The sequence below is a fragment of the Symsagittifera roscoffensis genome, chromosome 1 (genome assembly GCF_963678635.1).
Source record: "Symsagittifera roscoffensis chromosome 1, txSymRosc1.1, whole genome shotgun sequence".
NCBI lineage: Eukaryota > Metazoa > Xenacoelomorpha > Acoela > Convolutidae > Symsagittifera > Symsagittifera roscoffensis.
In genome coordinates, this window is record NC_087062.1 from 84287118 (window position 1) to 84314650 (window position 27533).

The following is a 27533-nucleotide window of genomic DNA, read 5'->3' on the forward strand; positions in this document are numbered from 1 at the left end:
GGTTTCTTCAGATTACCATTAAGTTGATATTTATTAAATATATGCAATGGTTTAATAATTTTTGAAGCTGTATAATCACGTAGTAGAACGCGTATAAAAGAAGTTCACACCGTTTTTTCGTGAATTTTTATCGGTTCTGGTTAATTTGAGTTATAGGCGTTATTGGTAGTAGACACAGACAGCAAGTAGTTTAGATTACGTTTGTTTATTTTTCTGATGAACGGTTTGGCCGCATTTCTTGTTTATGGAATCCAACGCAGACCAAAAAACGGTAATTATTTTTTGTTTCGAGCAGGGCTTTGTTTATCAAAATAAAATCTGGTTTCACAAAATCTGGTAGGGATGAGTGGCATATATTGAAGCCATCTCAAAAGCGAAGTGAGCTAGTTTTCTCTAATGTTTTTCTACTTTCAGACGCGTAGATCAAAGTCTATTGTTTGATGCAGCAAAATTACATAGTAGTTTTTTTATTAACCTTTACGATTCACCATACCCGATTACCATATACACAGTTCCCACATCAAGGATTAGGCTTTTTTCCCGTAAATAATTTTGCTAACAGAGTGATGAAAAGTAGAAATTGTAAATTGTACATGAAGTAAGGCTTTCACCTTTGCTAGAAGTAAGGCTTTCACTTTTGCACCCTAAAGGCTTTCACTTTTGCACCCTAAAGGCTTTGCACTGTCTGAGTTGTCACAAACCCGGATTTTGCAAGCGTTGTTCATTGTGTGTACTTAAAATTTTTCATTAAAATATATTTTTTGGCTCAACTGTTGTTTGCTCAAAAATTGTAAGCTTTTCCCCGCTTCGTATGTTTTTTTTCCGTTGCTAAATACCCTTGCGATAAGACAATTTTCACAATCTCCGTAAATAACTTGGTTAACAGAATGGTCAATTTGGTAATTTACAATTTCTGAGTTTCTTTCAATGTACCCACTACCTACATCTTATCTTATATATATGTTCAAAATTTCACTCCCTTTTGTTTGAGAGACCTGCTCAATGTATCAAATCTCTTTGGTGAAGATTATTACGCTTGCGTTTTAGCAAACCTTATCAAATCGGAGAACAGACTGTTTTCGGGTTAACAAATAGTTTAACAGAATCACTTGAATAATTTTACTTCTGGTTCATGGGAAAGCAAAATCAGACCGCATGTGGAGGCTAATTTATTGCTTAACTTTTTGGGATTTTTGCCTGAAATGATAATCTATCGAGAAATATTGAGAAAAGTAAGTTTGGTAGACCCAGTTTTTGTTTGTTTTTTGATTTGTATTTTTCCATTTTGTTCGACTTTTTTTGTTTTTGTTGCATCGCAAGTTGCGCAAAGCTTCGCCTCTGTGTTGAAGGCTATTTTTAGTGTGTTGTTTTTTTTTGGTGGCCAGTTCTGAGGGGGCAATACAACAGTGCCAAAGTACAACAAAGCGAAAGTAAGTTCTTGTTCAACATTGCCGAAAATTTATGTATTCACAAATATTTCAGGTCAAAATTACGGAAGTTTAAACGGTCAAATTGGCCATTTTGTTTGATGGTGCTTGTTAAACAAATAAAACATCCCCAGGCGCGGAGTCATATATTTTTATAAACAAACAAGTAACTCAGCAAATTGTCAAGTTTCAATCTTGGTTTCAAAACAAAACACTGGGGACTTCAAAATTCTGAGGCGTCGGAAATCTAAATAAATATTTGTCAGTTCTGTTTGTTTTTGCGCTTCTATATGCAGAATTACTGTTTTCAAATGATTAGATTACAACCTTGTAAGATTTGCGTAGCCTTGACGCAGAATTTAGAATATCCATTTTTAATGGTGCCTTTTTGTTTGTTTCAATTATTAATCTTAATCATTGTAAAATAAAGTTTCGGTGGACTTGAATATCTATTGATTTCAGTTTTAGCCTCTTCTGTCCAGCTAAATAATTTCATTAAAAGGAACGCTCAATGTGATTTCTTTAATGACAATTTGCCAACTTTTGTTTGAACGTTTTTTGGCAATAATATGAGCCTTAAATTTTTTTCGAGTCAATCTTCATTTTTTCAAGTCTGTATCATTCTTTTTACCCGTACGTGCTTTTAGGTTAGGGTTAGGGATAGGAAAATTGATATACTCAGTTAGGGCAAGGGTCCTGCTTTGTCCAACTTAGATCTGCAAATCATTTTTTGCCTTGATGGTTTTTCCGTTAGTTTAATCGGTTTTTCTATAGAAACTATGAAATAAAAAAATTTGAAATCAATCGGGTTGAACTAAGACTCTGAATTAGCTTGGATTCAAAAATGTAGGCCAACCAGATATCTAAGTGGAAAGCTGTTGCCGCTGGGGGAGTTAGATTTTTGTTGAAGATTATGAATAGGAAGATTATGAAAGGAAAATATGAAAGAGAGATTTTGAAAAGAAGTGAAATAATTCGGGTTGAATTAAATCTGAATTAGTCTGGTTTCAAAAAATAGGCCAACCGGCTGTAAAAATAACTATTATTAATTTTTCAATCCTAAGCAAGTGTTTTTCTATCCATGGAGATAGTAGTTAATAAAATAGTTAACATAGTGTAGCCCTTGATTGTTAGTGAATGGCAGCAGTCGCAACAGAGCGGTCTAAATTGTTGTGTCATATTTTTCAGAAGACTGATTACCTCTCAAGGTATGATGGCTCCAGGTCTCTGTCATCAAGATTGTCAACTCAGAGCTTCAATTCGCAAGAGGTAAGTCTATGTATCCTATCAGTGAGAAACGAAGTCCCCCTTCCCCGATATCCCCCAAAGACTACTTTAAGAGTCGATGAACGTAGTACAGACTCTTGTAAATAGGTCGCGATAATTTTTTTTTCCAAGACGTTTGACGTTTGATTTCTTTCAAGTTCAGTTCATTAATAAAAAGTACCAATCATGAATTTTTCTAGAAATTCAATGCGAGTCAAGGGCTTCTATTTTTCCTTTGAAAGTTTGATTTTTTTAATTTGATTTTTTCAAACTTTCCGTGCGTTTATCGACTTTTTTCCAACTATCTGTTGGCTAGTTTTCCAACTGTCTGGAGCAGACCTGGGTAGTCAGTGTGACAACTGTTCGAAAGCCATGACTGGTGGAGTTTTCGTAAAAAGCAGTTGGCAAGTAGCAACCTCTTGCGCCTCTGCGCTTAAATTCGGCGTGAGTGAGGCGAAAACTCGTCGAAAGTGGCATTTGCTCGAAAAGGACAATTCATATTTTTTTTCAAATAGCGACAATTCGGCCTTTTTTTTTGGGCCAAGCGGCAGTTCTTAAAAGTAAATTGAGCGGCAAGCACTGATTCACGCGGGGAAAGGAGGGGCTATGGTCAAGTGCGAACGGCCTTCGCGCCTTTAGCTACCCGCGTGAATCACTGCTTGCCAGTCAAGCTACTGTTACGAATTGTCCTTTGATCCGATATATCGCATTAATAGAATTACCGCGTATTTGAAAAAGTCGAATTATCGCTTTAAATCAACTGTCGCTTCCGAAGACTTGTCGCTTCAAGGACTGTAGCAAATAGACCCACCGCATAGCAAATAGGCCAAGTTAAGATCCTACACCCCAGCGTTCAATTTTAATGAAATTTTCAAAGCGCTGCGTGTTAAATGCTCTGTTAAGATTGGCTGAAAGTTCTAACTCAGAACCAAATTAACATCCTCTGCCCTTAACGGCTGGGGGGATGGGGGGGGGGGGGGGGTTGGTTAACTTGGTCTCCCATAAATTCGTATTCGTAGATTAGTTCATTAGTTCCAGCCATGCCCAATCATTGAAGCAAACTTTTCAACGTTTCTGATTTTATTGAAAATATAAATTATAGTGTGGTAGAAAATGCGTTGTTGAGTTTATACCTATTTATTTCCTGTCTGAACACGTTTTAGACCATCGACCATTTTGTTGCATTTAATGCTATGCTCAGTTTTTGCAACAGGCTGACGCATATAAATATGCGTTGAAAATTATTTTTATGTTTTGTATGTCTAAGTGTAATTCCATTTTTCTTACGACGCTGAGTAATCTTTTTTTTTGTTCTTCCTGAAAAAAGAACAAATTATCCTTCTTTCAACGTTTGTGGCTTCTTAAGCAATTATTCTTAAGCTGCTGATATGTTGCAGCACAAGTACTCGCCAGATAGGGGGAGTATCACGTCTAAAATCTCTAAAGATTCGGTGGTTGTTGTGGACGATGTCCAACTGGTCGTCCCGTCGAGCAGTGTGGACAAGAAAGGCCATGATAACAAGAAGGGCCATGATAACAGTTCAGCTGACGTGAAGTATAGTCTCCCGAATGGAGATGTGAGACCACCGCAAACTGCGACGTCCACTCAGAGTCAGAATGGATACAGAGTGGAACCAGGTTGGTTGGTTGGATGGACTGTGTGTCATATAGTACAATAAGTGGCAGGTTCGGCTCTTTTCCAGTTTCCCACCCCCTCGTAAAATTACAAAATCGATTGGTTCAGAGCTCTTCAAAAATTGTTCGCACAGCGTTTTGCATGTCAGAAATATTGTTAAGATTGTTCACGCTGACACATTTTGAAGCAATTTTTCACATGAAAAGTCATTTTGAATAGACTTTCATATATAGAATTTCCGAAAAATTCCAAGTAGGGAACTGGAAAAAAGCCGCAGGTTCAAGTTGAACAGCTGGATTGTTTTTCTGTTGTACATCGAACAGTATTTATAATTTATATCGAAAGCCAAATTTTTTGGCGAAAGAAGTATAAAATTTGATTTTTTGAATAGCATTTCATCTGGCAGAGTAACGTATTTACAAAAAATATCTTAGCAGCATGTACAATTGATTGAAAATGAAATAACTATTTTATGCTTTATTGTTCTCAAGTTTAATACCTGCACTATACTGAAAATTACTCTATTGTAACATAACATCGGAATGTGGGTGATTTTTTTAAAATATTAATCGAAGTAATGTAAGTTTAAATTTTTATTAAATTAAAATTAAAAAACTTCGATTAAAATTTAAAAAATCACCCATATTCCGATGATATGTTACAATAGGTAGTAATTTTGAGTATAGTGCAATTATTAAATTTGAGAACAATAAAGCATAAAATAGTCAGTTCATTTTCAATCAATTGTACATGCTGCTAAGATAGTTTTTGTAAATAAGTTACTCTGCCAGATGAAATGTTATTCAAGAATTCAAATTTTATACTTCTTTCGCCAAAAATTTTGCGTTTCGCAGCAGATAAAAAACTTTATCTATTAATTAATTTTTCTCGCATTGGACTATTTTTTATCAAAAAAGTGCCCGCCAAAAATTGTTCTTAAAAATCAAAGAGCTTTATGGTCATATGTTTTATTTTTTAAAATTGACGTCTGTGTTTCTTTCTGTTCATTGACTCGTTTCCAACTATCTGTTGGCTATGTTCTTCACCTTGAAATTCGTTCGTCGAGACACCTATAAACAAACTTGTTAGGCAGTTTTTTTTTCAATTTTTTTTCTGTCTGCTGTCTTGCCATGCTATGTTAGTGATGTATCGTAGTTGGTGAGAAGCTCTGCTTCCCCTCTGTTATTAATGTAAAACTATGCGAGTCAACAATAGCTGGTACAAGGCTGCTCCTTTCTGGTATGTAAAGGTGGTTTTGATCAAACCAAAACTGATGAACTACCAAGTTCAAACTTATAATTTTCTACCAATATTTTCCCCTCACACGCAATTTTAAGTTAAAAATGATTATTACTCGTCTATTAACGCGTTTTTTAGACCAATTAGCTTTCGTGAATTCAATTTGGAACGACTCGTTGCCGGATCAACTCACCGGTTATTTTAAATTTGGTAAAAAGCTTGTTTGGAAAAAATAATTTAAACATTTTCATTATACGCGAAAAGTATTACGTTGACAATTGGTCCTACTATTCACAAAATTTTTTTGTTTGTTCAGAAAATGTTTTAATCTCCGCAAATAATATGTGTAAGTGAAATCTGCAAGACAAGTTCATTTGATTTGAATACTTAAGGTGTGAATTCGGAAGGGTATTCGATGGCGTGGCAGAATCTGTCCTACACTGTTCCCTGTAGTCGCCTGCCCTGGAAGCGGGATCGCAAGGTACTCCTTCAGAGCATAACTGGCCACGTGCACAAAGGAGGCATCATGGCCCTGATGGGTCCCTCTGGAAGCGGAAAGACTACGCTACTGGATATTCTGGCAGATCGCGTATCAAGTGGAGAAATCCTGGGCGAGATTCTCATCAACGGCATTCCAAGAAACTCAGACGTGAGCAGAGCATTTTTGTCAAATTTTTGCGTACTTTATTTTCGTTGCCGTGAGGGGAGGTAGAAGAATTTCTGAAATGATTGCAAAAGGGGTGAAATTTGCTACTAGGTACAAAACCCGTAAAAGCGTAACCAATGAATTGGTTTTTGTTATTGGGCTAGTTATTCTTACTAGGTACTATAGCGAATAGTAAAGAGATCCCGCTTAAATATGATACCAAGTTTGACCCCTTTTTGAGCTTTCCTAAAATCAACTGGAAAAAATGCATCCTGCCCAGTTTGGTGGCACTTTTGCTATAACCACTACCTGTAGCATTGGAAATTTCTTTGCATCTCTTCTCTGATTTATTCGTGGTTAGCTTGACCATAATAAAGCACCCATGACCCGAGGTCGCTGGATCGAATCCGACACAGCTATAAAGTTTTACTAATTCGAGGCTTATTTCAACTTTTCCTTATTTCACTTTATAGAGCTACTTTTTTTTGTCTTTTTTTTCGCTAGTGTTTGCGTAGCTTCGCCTCTGTACAAAGTCAGGGTCCAGGAGTTTTTTTCCTACAAAGTCATGTTCCAGGAGTTTTTTTCTATTAAGTCATGTTATGTTGCAGGAGTTTCGAACTTACACATGTTACGTGGATGTTAACGACGCCTTCTACGAAATATTCACAGTGAAGGAAACGATGATGTTCACAGCTAATCTCTGCTTCCCGACATCCATGTCTTACGAGGACAAGATTCGAAAGGTGCGCAGTGTTTTGAACAAAGTGGGCTTGGAATCATGCAAACATACGCGCATAGGCGGAGAACTGTTCCGTGGACTTTCGACCGGTCAGAAGCGACGTCTGAGTATTGCACTGGAACTTTTGAAAGAGCCGTGGATTTTGTTTCTGGACGAACCTTTGTCTGGATTAGACGGAGCAGCTGCCTCGAATATAATGAATATTCTGACAAATCTTGCTGATACAGGTAATATTGCTCAATTTTAGCACCCAATTGGTGCACATGAAAAGAAAAATTTGAAAACCGTTGCTTTGTTGATATTTTTGCCCTAATAGCAGTTCAGATTTGTTTGTATAAATTTATATAAATAAATCTGTAACTAGATATCGTTTGGGTTTAATTTATACTCATTATTATTATGATTATTATTAATATTATTTGGCCCTTGTATTTCAAGATCTGGTCTACCAAATTTCAAAGCCAGAATGTTTTAATCTTTGCATTAGCTCACATCTAAGAGCCCCCAAAAATACTAAGCAAGACAATTACTGTTCGGACTACCGAAACTGTGGAGTTTTTGATTCTGATGTTTTTTTTTCACGCAAATCCAGGTACCACAACTACACGTCTAAACGTGTAAACGTGTTGGATGGGTATTTAAACGCCAGAAACCGGCTAGTTCTTTTTTCTTGGTTTTTTTTGCTATTACGAGTAAAAGAACGAAGTGATATTCACTTATATTGGTGTTGATGATTCTATTTGTTTGTTTGTTTGTTTGATTCTTCGTGAAACTTTATTCACGCTCAAATTTGTTTTTTTTTTCGTGGGTTGACTTTCGATTTTTTTTCGTGTGTTGACTTTCGATTTTTTTTTAAGTTCAGCTCGTTTTTTTTTATTAAAAGGAAGGGAAATTACAGTATCAGCAATTACAGTGCCAACCATAAACGATGTTTCAACTTCAAAGAGCTTCAATGTGATATATATTTTTCTCGAAAGTTGAAGTTTTCGATCAGATATTTTTGGGTTTCCTTGTTGTTTTACACTGTTCCAACTGTATGTTGGCTGTGCTTTTATTCGATAAATTAAAAAATGGCGCGTTAGCTCAATATGTTTATTTCTTTTGTTTATTTTGTGGCTGCAGGCAAGACAGTGATCTTCTCTGTGCACCAGCCCCCCTCGCGAGTGTGGAGCACATTCTCCTCCCTCACTCTCCTGTCGGGGGGACTACTTCTGTACGCTGGTCCAGTCAATGAAGCCATCCCAATGCTCACCACTGCCTCTGGCCAGGACATTCCCCCCAACTGCAACCCTGCTGATTATATGCTGGACCTGGTCAACAACGACTTCAAAGGTAATTAAGCATGAGTATATTTAGTAACAAAATTAATTGAAAAAGCAATTGGTTTATATGATAAAATGTTGCATGCAAAAGCTAGTCTTTCAGACAAGATTTATGTCTCTAGGCTCTCTGAAATATCGAAGCTGCATGCTAAACTCTGTCAAAACGAAAAAATTAATTTTGTCTGTCTAGTTTTCCAACTACCTATTTCCAGAAAGTTGTTGAATGTTAAAAAAAGACCTGTAAAAGTCGCCTCGATGGAAAAGATCATATTTTGACTGAAGAAATCATTTTGCTAGTTTACTGTTCCGTTTTTATCTTCTATTGCTTTCAAATCAACTAGCAAATCAATCAGAATGAAATAGTCATTATTATTAGAAGCGAGTTTTTTCGTTAATTCATTTTTTTTTTCATTTATCTTGTATTCAGTGTAAGTTTGCTTAGGTCATGTGAAGATTGACAAGCTTAATGACGTGTACCTGAGCTCTCAACTACATCGGGACATCTTCGACACAGTTAAATTTGAGAGAGAACGTGCGTTGCAGTTCCTGCACGAGAACCCTCGATATCTGGAGGATAACACCAAACACCGATTCAGAGCCGGTGTAGTCTCCCAGATTCGCTACTTGACCACGCGTGCTCTGTGGAATAACTTGTTACACCCTGGACTCTATTGGTCTCGTATTGTGATTTACATCCTTCTAGACTTGATAATTGCTGCCATGTTCACTCGGTCGATTAGCATCAAAGACGAATACAAAGCGGGCATGATATTTTTTGTTCAGTCGTATCTCGTAATAATGACTGTCGCCGCGTTGCCATATCTGATTCTAGCTCGCCCAGTGTTCTGTAAAGAGCGAGCCAATGGACTAGTATCAGTGACGCCATACATCTTGTCAACATTCATAGCAATGATTCCAGGAGTCATACTAGCTACCTTAGTGTCAGCATTTTTGATATTTGTCATAACGGGACTGGAGAGCTTTGGGTGGTTCTTCTGGATCCTATTTTGCACGCTACTTTGCGCTGAGTCAATCATGAACTTGGTGGCTTCTTTGACTAATCAGTTCATCGTTGGGTTAGCTATTGGTGCCGGTATCTACGGTATATTCATGATAAACGCTGGGTTCCTGTTGCCAAGCTATGAAATACCAAATGAATGGTTTACGGGATGGAGACTTTTCCACAACATCGCATTTCACAAGTACTCACTGAGGTCCTTAATTTACAATGAATTCAAAAATCCCAAGTATTTGATCAATGCAACTGGATGCGATATCCTGTCAGTGCCTGGAAATGAGGCGTTTGATCCCAATATGCCACCAGGGGACTCTCAAATGTCAACTGCTGCACCTGGAATTGATGATTACGCTTCTGTCCCACCAGTTCCAAATGACAGTCAGATGTTATATTCTCCAATTTTGCACAGATACCGAATGGAAGATGAGAGCCCAGGATTTGATACTCTCTTCATTCTGATGTATACAGCTCTGATTCAAATGATCCTGCTGCTTGTAACATTCTTCAAACACACTGGAAGGCGTTGATAGCTTCTTGAGCGCAACTCTTGAGCGTATTATCGGATTATGTATCTTAAACTAGTCTTTCTCTCTCGAACATGTTTTATTTGACTAAATTCTGCATTATAGCATTTCGAGTGGAATCCTTAATTTCTAGAAAAAATGATCTCTTAAGAACAGGTGTGAAATATAACAACGCGAGTCTATTCCAGTTGAGAAATTGGGTAAAGATAATTAAAAAGTAGACGACTGAAGAAAAATGAAATAGGAAACAGATTTTTCGGCAACGTTTTTCTTTTGGATAACTTTTTTCTTCTGATTGTTTGGTCTTAGTTTCTAGCAACTTGTCCTCATGATATCTGAGAATTTCTATTTACAACTCGATTAAAATTAATGGCTCGTCAGATTTTTGAACAAAAAATCTATACTGTTCTCTACGGTTTCTGTTTTTTACAGACTTTTGGTAGTTGCCGCTCAATAGTTTTGTTAATGGTTATTTAAAGCTGGCAAAAGTGTTTTGCCACATATTTTCATCGAAATGAGTTTAATTCGAGACAAACATGCGAAAATTGTGTGTCATTTTTTGGCGTTTTTTAAGAGTAATGAACGTAGTGAAGACTCTTTTATAGGTCTTTCTGATTTTTATTTTCAGAAAAAAGTCGTAAAATATTGATGCACTTAGGTATAATGCTTTTTTTGTTCAATTGAAGTTCATCTGCTGAAAGTGAATTGACGTAAGTAGCAATCTCCAAACACGAACGTGGAAATGGTTCGAAAAAACGTAAATGATTTCTAGTTTCGAAAGAGGAACTTAAATTTTAGATTTTTTAAACAAATTCATTGTTTTTTTTCTGTTTACTTGCGTTCAATACTCTTTTCCAATCTTCGGTTGGCTATGTTTTCATTCCACCAAAAGGAAATTACGTTGAGCCATTCGGCGTAAGTTCGAATCTCAAACATGTAATTTTGAACAAAAGGCTTTGAATTCACGTTCATGAGACAAAAATCCCGCGCTTCCACTGAGATGACGGATAGTGTGAAATGTAGTCCCTGATTCCTAGAAAATGATCCTTTTCTACGTGTGAAACTATGAGACCTCCTGACCACGGAATTTTAATTTGGGGGTTGGTGTTAGTTATTTTTTGAGCTCAATTTCACGTTAATTTTTCTAGCTAATTTTAAACTATCGTCGACACATAAACAAACGCACTTACGGACCTGATCATGCATTAATGGAAACATATGCAATCAATGCGAAATCTAAAGAGGATGCGGCGACTTACATAGACGCCTCTACGCAGAAAGTTTTTTCTTCATCCTTAGTACACGTGACATCCGAATGTTCCTCAAAGATGCCGGTAGTCCTAAACATCAAAGGTGAATCAGAAGAATTAGCCATGAAAACAAATGCCATCCACCTATTCCAGCTGGGCTGCATTTTGAGCTACTGGTGAAGTATATGCACACACTAAATGGAGAAGAAATAGTGGGTCCAGGCACTCTATAACAAACACTGGTTTAATCTAAAATCAGACTTGAAAGCACCAGTTTCTGTTATGATGGACTTTGAAATGGTTTGTCAAATTCTCAGAAACCAAAAAAAAAATAGATTTTTTTTTCATTTTTCACAGTCTATTCGCAGAAAGATTGTTCAATTCGGTTACGCTGTTCAATAACGGGAAAACAAAGACTTCTATTTGTCCATATCTCTCTTGGTTCTGCTAGCTTTTGCGCTGCCACTGCACTAATGTGGGGGATAGTAAATTAAGTTCTGGGGTATTTTGTCCTTGGGGGTTTTCGTCCTAGGGGAGGGGGGTTAAGGGCGCTCCATTGGCAAAAACCGGGAGACTTCGGAGCTTCCCCGACCCATGGGAGGGGGAGAGGGAGCTTGACGCCATTTGCAACCTGGCTAGCCAATCTGTCGGATCCACCTCTCAAAAGCGGCGTCGTTTGGATCCCCGGAGGGCGGAAGTAGCGAAGTTCTTTAGCCTGGAGATGGAGGAGCTGAACCCGCCCAACATGGGCTAAAGAAAGAAAGGGGGATGGCAGTTTGGTCGTTGGGATTATATCCGGGGGATTTTATCCTGGGGGATTTAATCATCGATCGGTTTTGACCACTTGCCTTTGCGAAGTACCGCTTTACTTCCCTGTTTGCGGTTGATTCTCATACCAGATGCCCTTCAGTTTTTTATTTGCTCTTCGAAAAGAATCATGAAGCATTTGTTTGCCTCTCTGATTCTAATATTCAAAGTTAAATGTTGTTTTTCATGTAATTAGTCTTTTGTAAGTTGTCAATGATTCCAGCTAAAACGTTTTAGTTTTTTTATTTTCATTTTTTTAATCAGAAAAAGTTCCTTGAAGCTTGTACACGTTCAAAACTGATCTGTCGCGGTTTGAATTTAGAAATTCTAATTTATAAATCTAAAATTCTGTTCAAGTTTTTTCAAAGAATTTTCGGGAAAAAAACGAACGACAATACAGCTCTGATTTTCAAGAAATTTCTACGATTGGCAATTTCTCCCTTAAGAACCAATAAGAGAGAACTAGGTCAAAAAACATTTTTTTTACTCTGCTGAAAATAGTGAAATTGTTTTTTTTGCATCAGTTGCCTTTTTGTTCTTGGACAGGGACACGTGCCTTCCAATTAACGTTAATTGGAAGGCACGTGTCCCTGTCCAAGAACAAAAAGGCAATTGATGAAAAAAAAAAAAACAATTTCACTATTTTCAGCAGAGTAAAAAAAATTGTTTTTTGACCTAGTTCTCTCTTATTGGTTGTTAAGGGAGAAATTGCCAATCATAGAAATTTCTCGAAAATCAGAGCTGTATTGCCGTTACCGTTTTTTTCCCGAAAATTCTTTGTAAAATTTGAACAGAATTTTTTCGGTTTATTTTTCCGTTTTCTAGCTCATTGATACTTCCAACTTTCTCTTGGTTATGCTTGAAAAGCATTAGATTTTCGTATCAATTAGAACTCATTGAGCTATGTTTTGTGATAATTGCTGATTTTTAATCACTACTTTGATCAGCCTCAACCAATTTACCCAATAACCTCAAGTTAGGAACTTTGTGATGTTAAACCAAAATATGAACTGTGGTGTTAACCACAGATAACATGAAGGAAGTCATTTGATTTTCTTGAATACGAGACTCCCATTTTTGAAACATTTTCAATGAATTCTTTTTTCTTAAGCAAAAGCGGCCTTCATTCGAGCGATGAAATCGTTGACATTTGTTGTGAGGGTATTTACTTTTACTGTGTATTGCTCAGAGTATCCTATCGCCTGGTCCGCAAGTAAAAGCAAGACGGCGTCATCTGGGTATTTCGATTTGAGTGCGTTCACCTTAAAAAGAAACAAACTAAGACATAATCAAAACTATTTTTTAATGTCAGTGAAATTTCTCATGAAAAGATTGACCGAATCCCGAACTGTTTCAAAGCAGTAGTATTTGACAATAACAGCAAAAGATATTGTTACTATTAAAGTCACTGCCTTATTTTGTCACATCAAGGAACATTCAGATTTAAATTCTTGCTGCAGCCAAAGAGCCTTGATTCAATTACTTTTACTGAACAGGGGCAAAAGAAGTTTCAACAGAAAAATCTGAACCTCTGTCCCGAAGCGTATTAATTTTATTTAAATTATTACATAAGCCCATTGGTTGAACGATACCGCAAAGAAAAACTCAATAATTTTTGTATTATTTTTTTATTAATACTTACATACAGGCGCGGATCTAGGAATTTCTCGAGGGGGGTTTTCAAAAATTGTCGACCGTTTTTATAGGTCGACCAAATAGATTTTCTGAGGTCTTGCAACCTGTTTTGGTAAAAACCACGACGGGGTTTTTAGGCACTTTTTCGAAAACTTTGACCAAAAATTGAGTTTTATTGGCGTGCGCTCCCCCCTCAAAATTAAAATATTGGCGCCGAAGCCGCCTTTAGAAAAATTTTAGGGTCCGTTACCAAAAATGGATATCTCAAAATAGTACAAAGGGGGACCCTTTGGATCGGCAGGGTGTCGATTCCCTGAGAGGTGTGCGTCCGCCTCAAATCCGCTACTGCTTACTTAGTCACTTATAAAGGTCATGGTAATTTTTTTAATCATTTTTTTCCAGAAAAAATGCCAATCATTAACAATTCTCGAAATTCAAAGAGCTTTAACTTTATAGATGTTTTTTTTTTGGAAAGTTGAAAGTTTTCCTTTTCGGAAGTTTTCGATTAACATTTTGTTTTGTTTTCTTGTTCTTTACTTAGGGACATCTGTTGGGCATGTTTCTAACATTCGTGTCGACTGAAACGAAGTTACCTCTGCAATGTAGTCGGTTTTAGCCATCCGCTGCAGTTCGGTTGTCTGTTCAATGATCGCTTTGAACGCCTTAGCGGCGAGATCTACGTCGACAATTCTGTCGACGGCTAGAAATCCTCTGACAATGTCAAACAGCTCGTCAAGCGACGCCTGTTTCAAAACAAACTCGTCATTTTCAACCTTATCACAAGCCATGTTAGTCGCACGCATCATTATGACTTCGTCAGAAGAAGCTCCTTTTGCCTTTGCCTTCTTCATCAGTGTTCTGGTGACCTCCTTTGATTCTTCGCAGATTCCCGCGAGTTCTTCTTTGGAACCAGCGAACATGATCTGTGCTTGTTGTTGCAAGACGGCAAGGGGGTTAGAGACATCAGTGGGTGAGCTGGTGACCAGAGTTGCTCCAAGGAGCAGCAAAAAGGCCACGGATTCACTTGTTTTCATTTTGTAATTGTTAGTTAGTCGAAAAAAGAATTGAGCTTTTTTACTTAATCGCTGGAAAGTTATATGTTCAAATCTTGTCACAAAATGGTAGCAAACACGAAAGGGGGAGTGAATATTCTGAAAGAGATGCTTGAAATACAATTGTTTCGTTTTTCAAGCTGCCTGAATGTCGATTGTTGACTGTCGATTTTTTAAACGCCTGAAGGACCTGCAAAAGACGTCTTAAAATTTCTTTTATTCAACCAAGAAAAAGGAGAATAATTTGAGATCGTTTTGTTCAAGTGTCGCGAAACTAAAATCAAGGCGCTAAAAAGATCTGTTCTTCAAATCAAGCGGTCATATTTCTGTCATTAATAGATAACTATTCTTCAATTCCAGCCGTTCAATATTTGTGGAGTCAGTTTTTCTCAACACAAACTCGTCAACGCAATTCGACGCAAAATAAAAAGTTGTTTCCAGAAGTATATAACGGCTTGAATTGAAGAATAGGCATCTTTTAAAGGACAGAAACATGACTGCTTGATTTGAAGACGAGATATCTTTTTGGCGCCCTGGACTTTAGTTGAGGCACTTTCAACAGAGTAAATGATACACATGTGTGACTGAATAAACATAGACAATTAGAGAGAGCTACCATCATTAGAGGTACCTCTATATCTTTCGAAGTTGAGAACTCGAATATAAATACAGTAAGTTTTTCTCAATTAAGAAAATCAGAAAAATTGACTAATGTCATTCTTCAGACACTTACGTCCATGTTTCTCATTTTATGTTCACGAAATTGTTCACAACATTTTGTTATTGCATCTGAGCTGCTCAAAAATTTACGATTTTTTTTGTAGGTTACATTTTTTCTGTACTTGCAACCATAAAACAGCAGTGAATGGGGCAGCATTTTTTATCTTGGATCAACCAACTGCTCGCTATAAAACCTGATTATACCTGGTTAAAGTAAAAGCTGGCTGTTTTTTTTTAAAATAATAAATCACGACCAATCGGACTTCAATTTGATGTCAAGTGACTCCCTGCGGATTTTGCTTGAGAATTCTAAAATTCCGCGAAAAAAAATACAAACCTACGCCATAGTTCCTTACAATTCAAGGATTCATTGAACGGTCCGTTGGAGGGTTAGGCAAAAAAGATGGCATTTTGTAAGACGGGATAATTTTCAACAGGCGACATTTCGTAACGGTAATTGTCGCCTCTTACGAGGTGCCGCTTGTTATAAATAGTCGCGTCACGCCGTTGAAAGGTAGTAACAGTGTAGTAGTATAAAAGTTTTTTCTTTTTCCGATCGATGCAGTGTGACCACTTGGTCACTATTTTAGTGACCAGTCACTATTGGTCACTAATTCGTCACTATTTTTCCAATGGTCACTAAAAGTCACTATTTACAACAAAGCTTTTGTTTTTTAATATTTTTAAAGGGTCCCCTCTTTGCACTATTTTGAGATATCCGTTTTTAGTGACCGATCCTAAAATTTTCTAAAGGCACCTTCGGCGCCAATATATACTAATATTGAGGGGGGAGCGCGCCGAAAAAACGCAATTTTTCAGCCTGTTTATTCAAAACTATGCCTGTGGCGCAGAAATTTTGGCCAAAACAGGGACTTTTTAGTGTAGTCCTTTGGCAGAGCTTGAAAAATTAATTTGGTCGAACTAAAAAAAAAAGGTCGACAAAAATTCGAAAATTGTCATAGTCACTATTTTTCTCTCAAAAAAGTGGTCACCCTAGATCGATGTTAAGCTCCGAGAATAATTGCAGCCAAACTGGATAATGGTTTTTTTTAGTTGAGAGTCACCTGCGTAAGGTAGTTCAATGTTAATTGGGCCATTTTTTCAATGTTAATCTTTTTTTGTGTTGGATATTGAAGTTGTTTTTTTTTCTAAAACAAGTAATTGTTTTACTTGCGTTCAGTGACTTTCCCCAAACGTATGTTGGTTTGTTTTGTTTTGAATTTTTTGTTGATATTCCGTTTTATTTTTAGAATTGGTTGTCTATTTTTTGTCCATTTTCTATTAGTTTTGAATGAATCACCAAATATTTATGTCGCGTGGTTTTTTTTAGTCATGAAATGCCTCAAAGTTATTTCACTCAAAATTGGTTTTTCTAAAAAGTAGCAAAAAAGATTCTTGAAATCAAAGAGCTTTGCGCTGATACTTTTTTTGAAGTTCGAAAAAATTCAGTCGATTTTTTAATAGTCGTTGTTTTTTTTTATACAAAACGGTCTATGTAATCTAGTGTTTCATCATCTGATTTCTAATGCATACCTTTTCTAGATCAGTTACGGTTGATTATTATTGTTCCGACTATTGAAAATGTGGAGGAACTTCGTATCCGGGTGTTTTATTTTTTTTTGTTTTCCACGCGAAATCTGGTACCACAAGCTATCATCGGATTGGGTCGAGCGATATATCATATTAAAGCCCTTTTAGTCGTGATTCGAGCGACTTTAATTTTTTTATTGAAAAATGTTTTCAGTGTCAAGAAATACCCGTTTTAAATTCTTGGTTTTTGGTCTAATTTCGAGCGAGCAGGCTGTTTTCTTCATGAACCCAAAAACATTTACCACAATTAATCATCGTAATGGTTGGAGTGATTAATCATATCAAAGCTTTTTCAGTGCTGATTCGAACGACCTTTGAAATTTTTTCAAAAAGTTGTCCCAGTGTCCAGAAGAACAGGTTTGAAAATTTGAGTTTGGTTCAATTCCAAAGACTAAAGCAAGTGAGTAGGCTTATTATAGAGGGATAAGCCACAAAATTTAGTTTTACTACAGTAACGCTATTTTTAGAAGTTTTCCGCGCCTTTTTTGGAATACAAATCAAATTGCAATAAAAATTGGTTTTTTGAACTTTAGTTTTTTTTTCAGTGATTTTTGACAAAAAAACGTTGCAAAATTTGTCTTTTTACTGTGACTGCCGAATGTACCTAAATTGTAGATTTTCATCACACCGCGTTCAACAAAACAACACTAATTGGAAAAAAAACATGAAAAACTTTTTTTGTATTGTTTTAAGATTATGGTCGGAACATTCTGTACTTCTTGCACAGGAACCGGCTATCCTTGCTTCCTTTCCAACTTGGGGCTGAATTTGTATCAAATTTAGTTTTTTAAAAAATTTTCTCAGAGTTCTAGATTCCCTATGAATAAGTGAAGTCATCTAAAGAGTTGATGAATGCACTTGTCAAATTTGTAGATAACATTTTTTATTAGCACCCGGTCCTTATTAGCACCCGGTTTTGCATTTTTCTGAGTCGAGAATCGTAGTTCAGACTCTTATATATAGGTCGCGATCATTTTTTTTGGGAAAATTTGTTCAGGCTCGAATTCACCTTTTTGTAGTTTGGCTTTGATTTTTTTTTAATTTAAGTTCATTTCCTTTATTAAAAGGAAGGCAAACTCAACTCACCATAGAAAAACGTGATCGACTTCTAGTTTCGAAAATGAAAATTTTATTCATTGATCCAGTTTTCTCAAATTGGGTCAATTTTATCGAAAAGGTGCCAATCATAAATTCAAAGAGCTTTAAGGCCATCTAATTTTTCTTTGAATTTGGAAAGTTGAGATTTTTCAAAAAATTTTTTGTTTACTTGCGTTCATTGACTCTTCCAATTGTCTTTTGGCTATGTTTTTCTTTATTATTAACTTTTTCTGTTTAAAAATATTTTGAAAATTATTGCATGTTTCAAAAAACGTTGCATGGTAACGCTAGCGATTAGCAAGCGTTATCAAACTGGAATAGACTTTTTTCTAGTTAACAACTAGTTAAACAATATCACCGAATCATTTGTGCAGGTATCATTTGTGCCGCATTCAATTCTGCACTGCAGCATGCATGCTGAATTTCTTGAAAATGCAAATTTTAAATTTAACTACCATGTACTACTAAAATTAAACTAACTTAGTTGAACTTACTTAGTTGAATTTAGCTAATAGACGACTGACGGCCTACGCTCGAAAACGGTCAGCACTTGTTTTGTTTTAAACCTAAAGTATTTAGTATAAAAACTAGGTCTATAAGCTGTCTGCTTGTGATTTGTCGGCTTAGTTGCCACGTTTTGTTTACATTTCTTGTGTTGTAAGATAATTCTATCTATATCTATCTATATCTATCTATCTAAATCTATCTATCTATCTATCTATCTATCTATCTACTATCTATCTATCTATCTATCTATCTATCTATCTATCTATCTATCTATCTATCTATCTATCTATCTATCTATCTATACTATATTTAAATGCTAGTGACAGCTATCTCCCATGTTTAAGCATAAGATTTTTGCATGTTTAACGAAAGAATTTTTTCAGGTTCAAGCCATATCATATATTGCGATGCTTAAGAAAATTTTTCAATTAGTTTTCCACAAGGTCATTAACTTTTTAGTAATTTTTTTTCGAGGCCAAACTAAGTCTGTCTGTCTGTCTGTCTGTCTCACTGTCTGTCTGTCTGTCTCTCTGTCTGTCTGTCTCTCTGTCTGTCTGTCTGTCTGTCTGTCTGTCTGTCTGTCTGTCTGTCTGTCTGTCTGATTACCTGCTTTTTACATTAATTTCATTATGTCTCTCAAACCGTCTCCTAATTTTTTAACTTTGAATTTGGTTTCGACGATTTAGTTCAAAATAGTACTACTGTCAAACGGCTGTCTCCAATTTCTCTTTCTTTCTTTTCTTTATATCTTTTTTAAATTTTTTTTCTATCCTTCTTTTCCATCTTTTTTGTTATCTGTTTTTTCTATCTTTTTTTAATCTTAAAAATCCTTACCCTGTAGTTCGGTGCTGTTAGGGTACTTACATGGGTTGCGAATATTGCCTCCAAATATGACTGCTCAAATCATTGTAGTTTTCGAGATATGACGTTTTTTTGTGATTATTCAGAAAAATTTCAGATAACTTAACGATTTTTTTTCTTCAAATTTTTTAATTCCCAACCCCGTAGTTGCGGGCTACCAGAGTACTCTCAGGGGTTTGCGATCCTTGCCTCCAATTTTGACTGCTCAAATCCTTGTAGTTTTCGAGATATGCCTTTTTGCGATTTTAAAAAAAAAATTTCAAAAAGTTTAAATTAATTTTTATTTCAAAATTTGAAATTTCTTACCCTGTAGTTGGGTACTCTCAGGGTTTTCTCAGGAGTTGTGAATCTTGCCTCCAAAAATGACTGCTCAAATCCTTGTAGTTTTCGAGGTATGACGTTTTTTGTGATTTTTCTTCAAATTTTTTTCTTCAAATTTTGAAATTCTCAACCCTGTTTTTGGGTGCTATCAGAGAACACTCAGGGGGTTGCGAACCTTCCCTCTAATTATGACTGCTCAAATTTTTGTAGTTTATGAGATATGACGTTTTTGTGATTTTTTCAAAAATTTTAAAAAACTCTAAATTCTTTTTCAAAATTTGGAATTCCCAACCCTGTAGTTGAAGGCTGTCAGAGTACTCTCACGGGTTGAAAAGCTTGCATCCAATTATAACTGCCCAAATCTTTGTAGTTTTCCAGATATGACGTTTTTGTGATTTTGTCAAAGTTTTTCAGAAAACAAAAATTTGATTTTTTTAAATTTGAAAATATTTACCCTGTAGTTCGGTGCTGTCAGCGTACTTACATGGGTTGCAAATCTTGCCTCCAAACATGACTACTCAAATTTTTGTACTTTTTCGAGATGACGGAAAATAGGAATTATATAAAAATTTAAAAATATCAAATTACCAGACATGTAATTGGGTGCTGTCAGAGTACACTAAAAGCATGCAGACGTTGTTTTCAATGTATGTGGTTTTTCATGAGTTGTCAAAAATTCGAAGCACCGGGGGTGCGTTACACGCTAGTTGTAATTGAAAGTTTTATTATTCTTTGATATAATTCGTATTTAAAAAAATCTGACTTTGTATATATTTTTTTCGATGACACACTTTTGTCTTATGATATTGGTTTTGAAAGCTTTTCTTGCGTAGCTTTGAGAGCAAAATGTGTGTTTTTATGCTTCTATGTGTTTCAGCTTGGATAGGTCGAAATTTTTTAAAAACTATTGCTCAGTATATCAGTTTTTGTTCAATTTTTCTCCTTTTTTATTCGGCTTAAATGGTTTCGGCTATTTATAGATCGGCTTAGAGGCCTCTTTTGGAGTTGTTGGAAAGCAAAAAGGTTTCATCTATTTTTTTGAGGGGGGACTCATTATCTTTTTTGAGTTGAAAAAAAAGATATATTTTTTTTGGCGCAACGTATGTCTGATCAAGAATTGTCGGCTTTAATACTGCCCGCTTTTAAGTTTTGTTTTGATGCTTGTTCGACTTTCAATTGTCTCACGTTTTGGTATATTTTCTTGAAAATATTTTTTGTTCAAGAGAAAGCTAAGACAAATTTTGAAAATCAATTTTTTCGGTAATTTTTCAAAAAATGTTGTTCGGTTTTATCTCTGTTTTGGTCAGTTAGGTTGTCATGCGCTGTGTTAAATTACGATTTAAATACGACAAAAAATTATACTTTTGGTGCTGGCTCCAAATAAGCTATTTATTTAGCTTAATTGAACCCAGTACGAGTAGTTGCGTTTGTAAACACTAGAAAGTTCTTTTTTTATCGTGTTTCGTAGTGAGCTAGTTGGCTTTCTCTTCGTTTTTACCGGTTTGGAAATTTTGCTTTTTAACCCAAGTTAAAGCGATAGTTAACAGCTGTTCATTAAGTCGTAAAGATATTATTTATAGCTGCCTGTTCGTTGTTTTTTTTAAGCTAGAGTCCCTCGCGTGTGCTGAGTTTTCTAGTATTTTATATTTAAATCTATTAAGTGTTTGTCTCCAAAGGAAGCTTCTTGACTAGTTTAGGTTCTAGATGTCACTTTTTTCATGTCTCCTAAGTGTTTTAGAAAACTGTGTAACCCTTTGAAATTATATTTTTGAAATTGGAAAGTCGAGCAAACTAAAGGATCTAAAGTAATGGCTAGAACTAAGCAAACCGCGAGAAAAACCACTGGTGGCAAAGCTCCACGAAAGACTCTGGCTACAAAAGCTGCTCGGAAAATGGCTCCAATGGGAATGCACGGAGGAATTAAGAAACCGCATAGATATAGACCAGGAACAGTGGCTTTGAGAGAAATCAGGAAGTACCAGAAGAGCACAGAACTCCTCATCAGAAAACTGCCTTTCCAAAGACTGGTGCGAGAGATCGCGCAGAACTTCAAGCCAGACCTGAAGTTTCAGAGCCAAGCAATTTTCGCGTTGCAAGAGGCAGCCGAAAGCTACATGGTGGGTTTGTTTGAAGACACAAACTTGTGTGCGATTCATGCGCGCAGAGTTACGATCATGCCCCGTGATTTGCAATTGGCGAGACGAATTAGAGGAAATCATTTGTAGCCGATTGATTACTAACTAGAGCGATTAGATAGGTAAACTATTTTTTAGCAAGTTGTAAGTTTATCGAGGTTGAATGGAAAAGCAGAGCTTAGGTCCTAGAAGTTTATCCTAGAAGTAGTTTTTATCCATTTCAATAGTGATGAGACTTTTGTTTTCGTTATTGATTATAATTTTATTAGATTCCGAATTATGTAAATTGTTTTAGCTTGTAATTGTTTATGGTTAGCTAATTTACTGAGTTTCGAACTTTGCTATCCTTTTTTTGGAATCTCATCTCATTTTGACATCCCTTGATCATGAGTGCTAGTGACAGATAGAAAGCAAACTGTATTGGTGCCAATCTTTTGATCGGAGAGAGTATCGTTATACATATGCAAAGTTTTATCATCAACTTTTCTCGGACAGCTGATTTTCAAGAAAAGAAATTGCAAAGCATCCGCAGAAAAATATTGTGAACGAATTGATATATTGCTATTTTAGGCAAAAGCGTTTCGCTTTGTTTTTTCTACTTAATCGGTTATTTTTAGTGACCTATTAATAATTTCGGCATTTTTTCGATTTAGTGGATTTCATCTTAGTTTCTTTCAGCTAGTTGATTGTCGCTAAGTTTCATTTCGCATGTGTGTTGGATTTGAGGGATTATAAAAAGCAACTATTAAGTTAAAAACGTTAGTTTGAGTAATGGAAAGTGCACTTCTATGCCACCAGCCTTAGATTCATATGCCAATGAACGAAGAGAAGACAATTATTAAGGCCGAGTGGGATTATGAGCGGAAAATCATAAAATTTGATCGCGCTCAAATTTGGTTTTCGTGATTTGATTTTTGATTGCTTTTCACATACGAGTGAAATAAGTATACTTGTAATGGTGCACACGACTGATTTTTCCAATCAACTTTTTCACTCAACATATAAGAAATTGACCTAAATTGAATAAATTCAAAGACCCTCGCCACCCAAAACCGTCACGATGACAAAACTATCATGTAATTTTAGAAGAAATAGTGTGCTGCATTTTTTGCGAAATTCGCTCCCAAATTTTTACGTCCAAAACGGATCGTTCTTGGCTTTTTTTAGAAAATCAAGAAATACGCCGAAATTACTGTTTTTTTTTGCTGACAAAACTATATCAAAGTCCGCCTCTTATGTAGCCTAACAAAATTAACTGCTTCAATTTTTGTCTTAATTCCTTGAGCTCAACATCACTGAGCTCAACGTCAAAAAGATATTCACCTATGATTTTTTTCGTGAAGTTCTGGGGATTTGAAAAAAAATCTTATATAGGATAATTATTACACGAGAACTTTCAAGGTTAAAACGGACCAGGGCCAGCGAAATAATACGGTTCAGAAATAATTAATTTGTAAATTTTTATCAAAGTTTTGGTTGAAGTTTACCGGGTACACCTGAAAGTGCATTGTGAATATTCGCATGATACGAGCAAATTGTCTACAATTAGGCTTGCTAGGCATTACTACAATTAGGATTGCTAGGCGTTTCTGGTATTTCATAAATTAATCAATCACTTATCACAATGATTATATTTATAATATTTGATCGATTGAGGTTATCTGGTCAAGGTCAATACGATTCCAGATTCAAATTTCAAGGATAATATCCAGAACGCCATTTACTTTCAGGCGTAAAATCTTTCTGATTCGGTTATCAGTGAACACGCGTGAATAGTTTCAGATTTGAGTGGTTATTTTCTTGGTTGGTACGAGAGAAAAGAGCTGCCACTGCTTGTTGGGTTGGCTTATACAACAAAAAGTGCACTTTTTTAAATTAAGTTCAACCCTCTCGCCATATCGAAGGCTTACAATTCAATCAAGTGCAGTTAATGAATTTTTCTACCTAGCTCCGATTAAATAAGTGTTCATTTCGACTATTACAAGAAAGTTAAACTATGTCAGCTACAAACAGTAACGCGATGAACGGAACTTCGGCGTCCGGGGACATTTCGGCCAGTGATTTCTTCGGCTATTTCTCGGCGGGTCCTTCGAAGTTGCCCGAAGAAGTGATGCACAAGGCACAGAAGGAGTTCCTATCCTATCAAAGCAGCAGAGTCAGTGTGATGGAACTAAGTCACAGGTAAGCTTAAATGCATTTTTGAGCTGTTTTAATGTGTAACACTGCTGCAAAAGACAGTTACTCAACCGAGGACGATGCAAAGAATACCAGCGGAATGGAAAATCTAATATACCAAGTTTTCTGGAAGGGCTATGAAACTGAAGTGTAATAATAATAATACTGGGCAAAAAAAAACACTTTGATTTGAATTATCCGGAGTAAACGAACAAAATCGAAATTTTTGAACGCAAAATTGAAATCTTTCCCGGCTAAAAATTTTACTGTGCATCAAAAATAACGCCTAAACTACCTGGCGAGCTGATAAACAATCTCTGAGCTGATGATATTGAAGTGAGCATTTTTTAAAATTAACCCCCGGCCAGCTCCCTTCTTTCCACCTTGGACCTTTTGTTCCGTGGGGGAGAGAGATGTCATCCATTTTGCCAGTCCTATCTTAAGGAGGCGGATGCAACTGGGACCCCGTCCAACCATGAACGAAGCGAGATTCGAGTCCACGAATTTTGTGTTTAATGCCGCGCGTTTTACATACTCGGCTACGGCTGTTCAATCAAAGTGAGCCTCTTATTTAGGCCAGCAAAGTTTCCGATAATTTCTGTAGTTTTCAAAACATAGGAAATAGGCTGTTTTTTGTCTAATTACATGTTTTTTTCTCGTTAAGTGCCAATCTTACTCTTCTCATCTGGAACATCTGGTGTTCGAGTCCCGAACCTTAATTTTTTCAGTATGTATGAAATTGAACAAAAAGCCCCGGGAGAAATTGAATTATCGGACTTTCATTTGTCTGTTTGTTTTGTCGGCTTAGTTGCCGAATCGGGGAATTTTCTTGTGCTGCCAAGCGTTTGTCATCATAGATGCAAGAGTTTACGGTTTTTTCCTGTAATTTGTAAAATTAATCCGTTGTATAATTTCCTTGTATGTTTTCTTTCTTTTTTGCCTAAATGGTTCTGTATTATGTTTTATCGGCTTAGTCACCTTACTTTGTGTCGCTTTAAAGGCAAAAAAAAATATTTTGAGAAAAATTGAGGTAGTATATGTTGCAAGTTTAAAAACTTCTAGTTTCGTAAGTTGATTTAATTTTCAGATTTCGCAGAAGATTGAATAATTTACCAGTTTTCGGTCGAAGCAGTTGTCTGAAATTGGTTTAGTTTGTTTTAGAAAAAGTGGCAATCACAAATTGTTCTTCAATTTCAAAGAAGAGCTTTGAATTAATATGTTTTCTTTGAAATTGAAGTTTTTGAAGTTTTTTCTAAATCAAGTTTTTTTTCCGTTTATTTGCGTTTATTGACTCTGTTCCAACTGTCAGTTGGCTATGATAAGATTTCCGCGTGAAACAAATAAGTTCACAATTCATCCAGTCTTCTCAAAATGAGATCAGATCCTTTTTGAAAGATTCTTGAATTTTAAAGAGCTTGAACGTAATATATTTTGTTTCCCGAAATTCGAAAATTGATAAATGTTAAAAAATTGTCAATCGTGTTTTTTTCTGTAGTTAATTGATATTTTTCTGGCTATGTTATTATTGTTATAGATTACTATTTTGATTTCATTTAATGTAATTAATTGTGTATCGACAGGTTATCAAATGGATAGAAACTGCATGTCCAAATGTTGAAAGTTTTACAAAAACAGAGCTAATGATATCAAAGTATTTTCCTGCGTCAAGTGCTAAAATTTTGTAAACGACGCATTTGGTGACTTGTTTTGTGATATTCTAGTGTTTTTATTTTCATGCATGAAATCATGAATCCCCGAAAACCACTTATTTTAGTTGTTATTTTGCATTCAAAAAGGAACTTTTCCTCGTCCAGATAAAATTTCTTTCGGCCTTAGTATTTTTTCACTCATTATCTATGAATTTAGGTCAGTAAACAAAGAGGAATTGAAATTTTACAACGCTTAACAGTAATATATAGCGAGTCCCTTCTGTCATACAGGAACCCCATGTACCTGTAGGCAATTGTATACTAAATTTTCAAAATTGAGTTTAAGTTACTGAAAGCTACTTAAAAATGAAAAAGCATTCTTGTTTTCAGTTTCTTGGTTAAGTTTTTCTGCTATATTCAGATACACATTTTTGTGTCTGCCTTTGGTTAACGCTAAAATTCAACGAGTATGGTTACTGTTGTTGTATTTTTGCTCTGATATGTAATTGTCGCAATTGTTTTTGATGTATGAAAAGCGGGCTTTGGGACATAAAAAATAGTTTTTATTTATAAAATGTGACTTTAGATCGCCCGAATACATGGCAATCAATGACGATGCCATAGCTTGTGTGAGGAGAATTTTTAACGTTCCAAATAACTACAAGGTCATGTTTATGGCTGGAGGGGGGACTGGTCAGTTTGCGGCAGTGCCTTTGAATCTGTCAGCCGAAGGCAAATCAGCCGACTACTGTGTCTCGGGAACCTGGTCCGAAAAAGCTTTTAAGGAGGCAAAGAAATTCGGCAACTCAAACTGTGTATTTTCTGTGAACAAGTTTACGACTATTCCTGGCGAAAGTACGTGGAGCCGAGACAAGGATGCGAGCTATCTGTATTATTGCGACAACGAGACCATCCACGGAGTCGAGTTTCCATTCATTCCGAGTAACGAAGGAGACTTTGCTAACGTCCCGGTTGTGGCTGACATGAGTTCGAATCTGGGAACTCGGATTTTTGACGTGAACAGATTTGGAGTAATTTACGCAACTGTGCAGAAAAATCTCGGACCAGCTGGATGTACAATTGTTATTGCTCGTGAGGATCTGCTGGGGAGGCCGAGGTCATTCTGTCCCTCAGTTTTGGACTATTCTCAGACATCTAAAGCCAATTCGCTAATGAATACTCCAGTTACTTACAGTGTGTACATGACTAAACTAGTGATGGAATGGATTGAGGACAATGGCGGGCTCTCTCAGATGGAAAATGATTCGAAAGCGAAGTCACAGTTGCTCTATGACGTCATAGACAGCTCGGATGGTTTCTATTCGTCAGTTGTCGACAAGATGTTCAGATCTCGTGTCAATGTCGTCTTCAGATTGAAAGACGGGGACGAACAACTGGAAGCTGCGTTTATTTCGGCAGCTAAAAAGAACAACTTGCTGTCACTGAAGGGACATAGAAGTGTTGGAGGAATAAGAGCTTCAATCTATAATGCAATTTCCTTGAAAATGGTTGAAAAGTTAGCACAATTTATGAGAGATTTTCAGAAGAGTAACTGATGCGTGAAATTCAAGTTCAACTGTCAAGCTTAAGCCTAAATTGACTGTTTGTACTCTGAGTTTAAAATGACTGTAGGTTTTAAAAAGTTGGATATTATTGAAACTTTTTTGTAAATGGTAATTGGTAAATCAAGGTAATTCATATATTCGAGGGTTCAATGAGATTTTTGAAATCGTTCAAATATTTATGAGCGATATGATGTCTTAGTGTATTGGTCATCTGTTTGCTTTCTTAGAAAGTACCAGAGTAACCTCATTAATTTTAGTTTTTTTCTTTTACCGAGAATTTCATGAAGATGAAACCTTTTTCGTTATAAATTATTCGCGTTAAGCGCTGTAGCAATGCCGAAAGGGGCGGCT

At 36.1% G+C, this 27533-nt stretch overlaps 4 protein-coding genes across 4 annotated transcripts; 3 read left to right on the forward strand and 1 right to left on the reverse strand.

Moving 5' to 3' along the window:
- The first annotated feature begins 101 nt into the window (after positions 1-101).
- Positions 102-9936, forward strand: LOC134851301 (uncharacterized). Its single transcript, XM_063867321.1, has 7 exons — positions 102-271; positions 2616-2696; positions 4091-4331; positions 5961-6217; positions 6823-7180; positions 8076-8285; positions 8718-9936. The coding sequence occupies exons 1-7, from the start codon at positions 245-247 to the stop codon at positions 9818-9820; spliced, it is 2277 nt and encodes a 758-aa protein (XP_063723391.1). The 5' UTR covers positions 102-244; the 3' UTR covers positions 9821-9936.
- Positions 9937-12743: 2807 nt separating this feature from the next.
- Positions 12744-16078, reverse strand: LOC134851275 (uncharacterized). Its single transcript, XM_063867285.1, has 2 exons — positions 14103-16078; positions 12744-13136 (listed from the first exon to the last, which is right to left on the reverse strand). The coding sequence occupies exons 1-2, from the start codon at positions 14541-14543 to the stop codon at positions 12981-12983; spliced, it is 597 nt and encodes a 198-aa protein (XP_063723355.1). The 5' UTR covers positions 14544-16078; the 3' UTR covers positions 12744-12980.
- Positions 16079-21466: 5388 nt separating this feature from the next.
- LOC134840294 (uncharacterized) lies at positions 21467-21883 on the forward strand. The gene has a single exon (XM_063856050.1). The coding sequence runs from the start codon at positions 21467-21469 to the stop codon at positions 21881-21883; it is 417 nt and encodes a 138-aa protein (XP_063712120.1).
- A 1623-nt stretch (positions 21884-23506) lies between these two features.
- LOC134851266 (probable phosphoserine aminotransferase) lies at positions 23507-27332 on the forward strand. The gene is made up of 2 exons (XM_063867273.1): positions 23507-23974; positions 26204-27332. Exons 1-2 carry the CDS (start codon positions 23790-23792, stop codon positions 27171-27173), a joined length of 1155 nt encoding a protein of 384 aa, XP_063723343.1. The 5' UTR covers positions 23507-23789; the 3' UTR covers positions 27174-27332.
- The last annotated feature ends 201 nt before the right edge of the window (positions 27333-27533 follow it).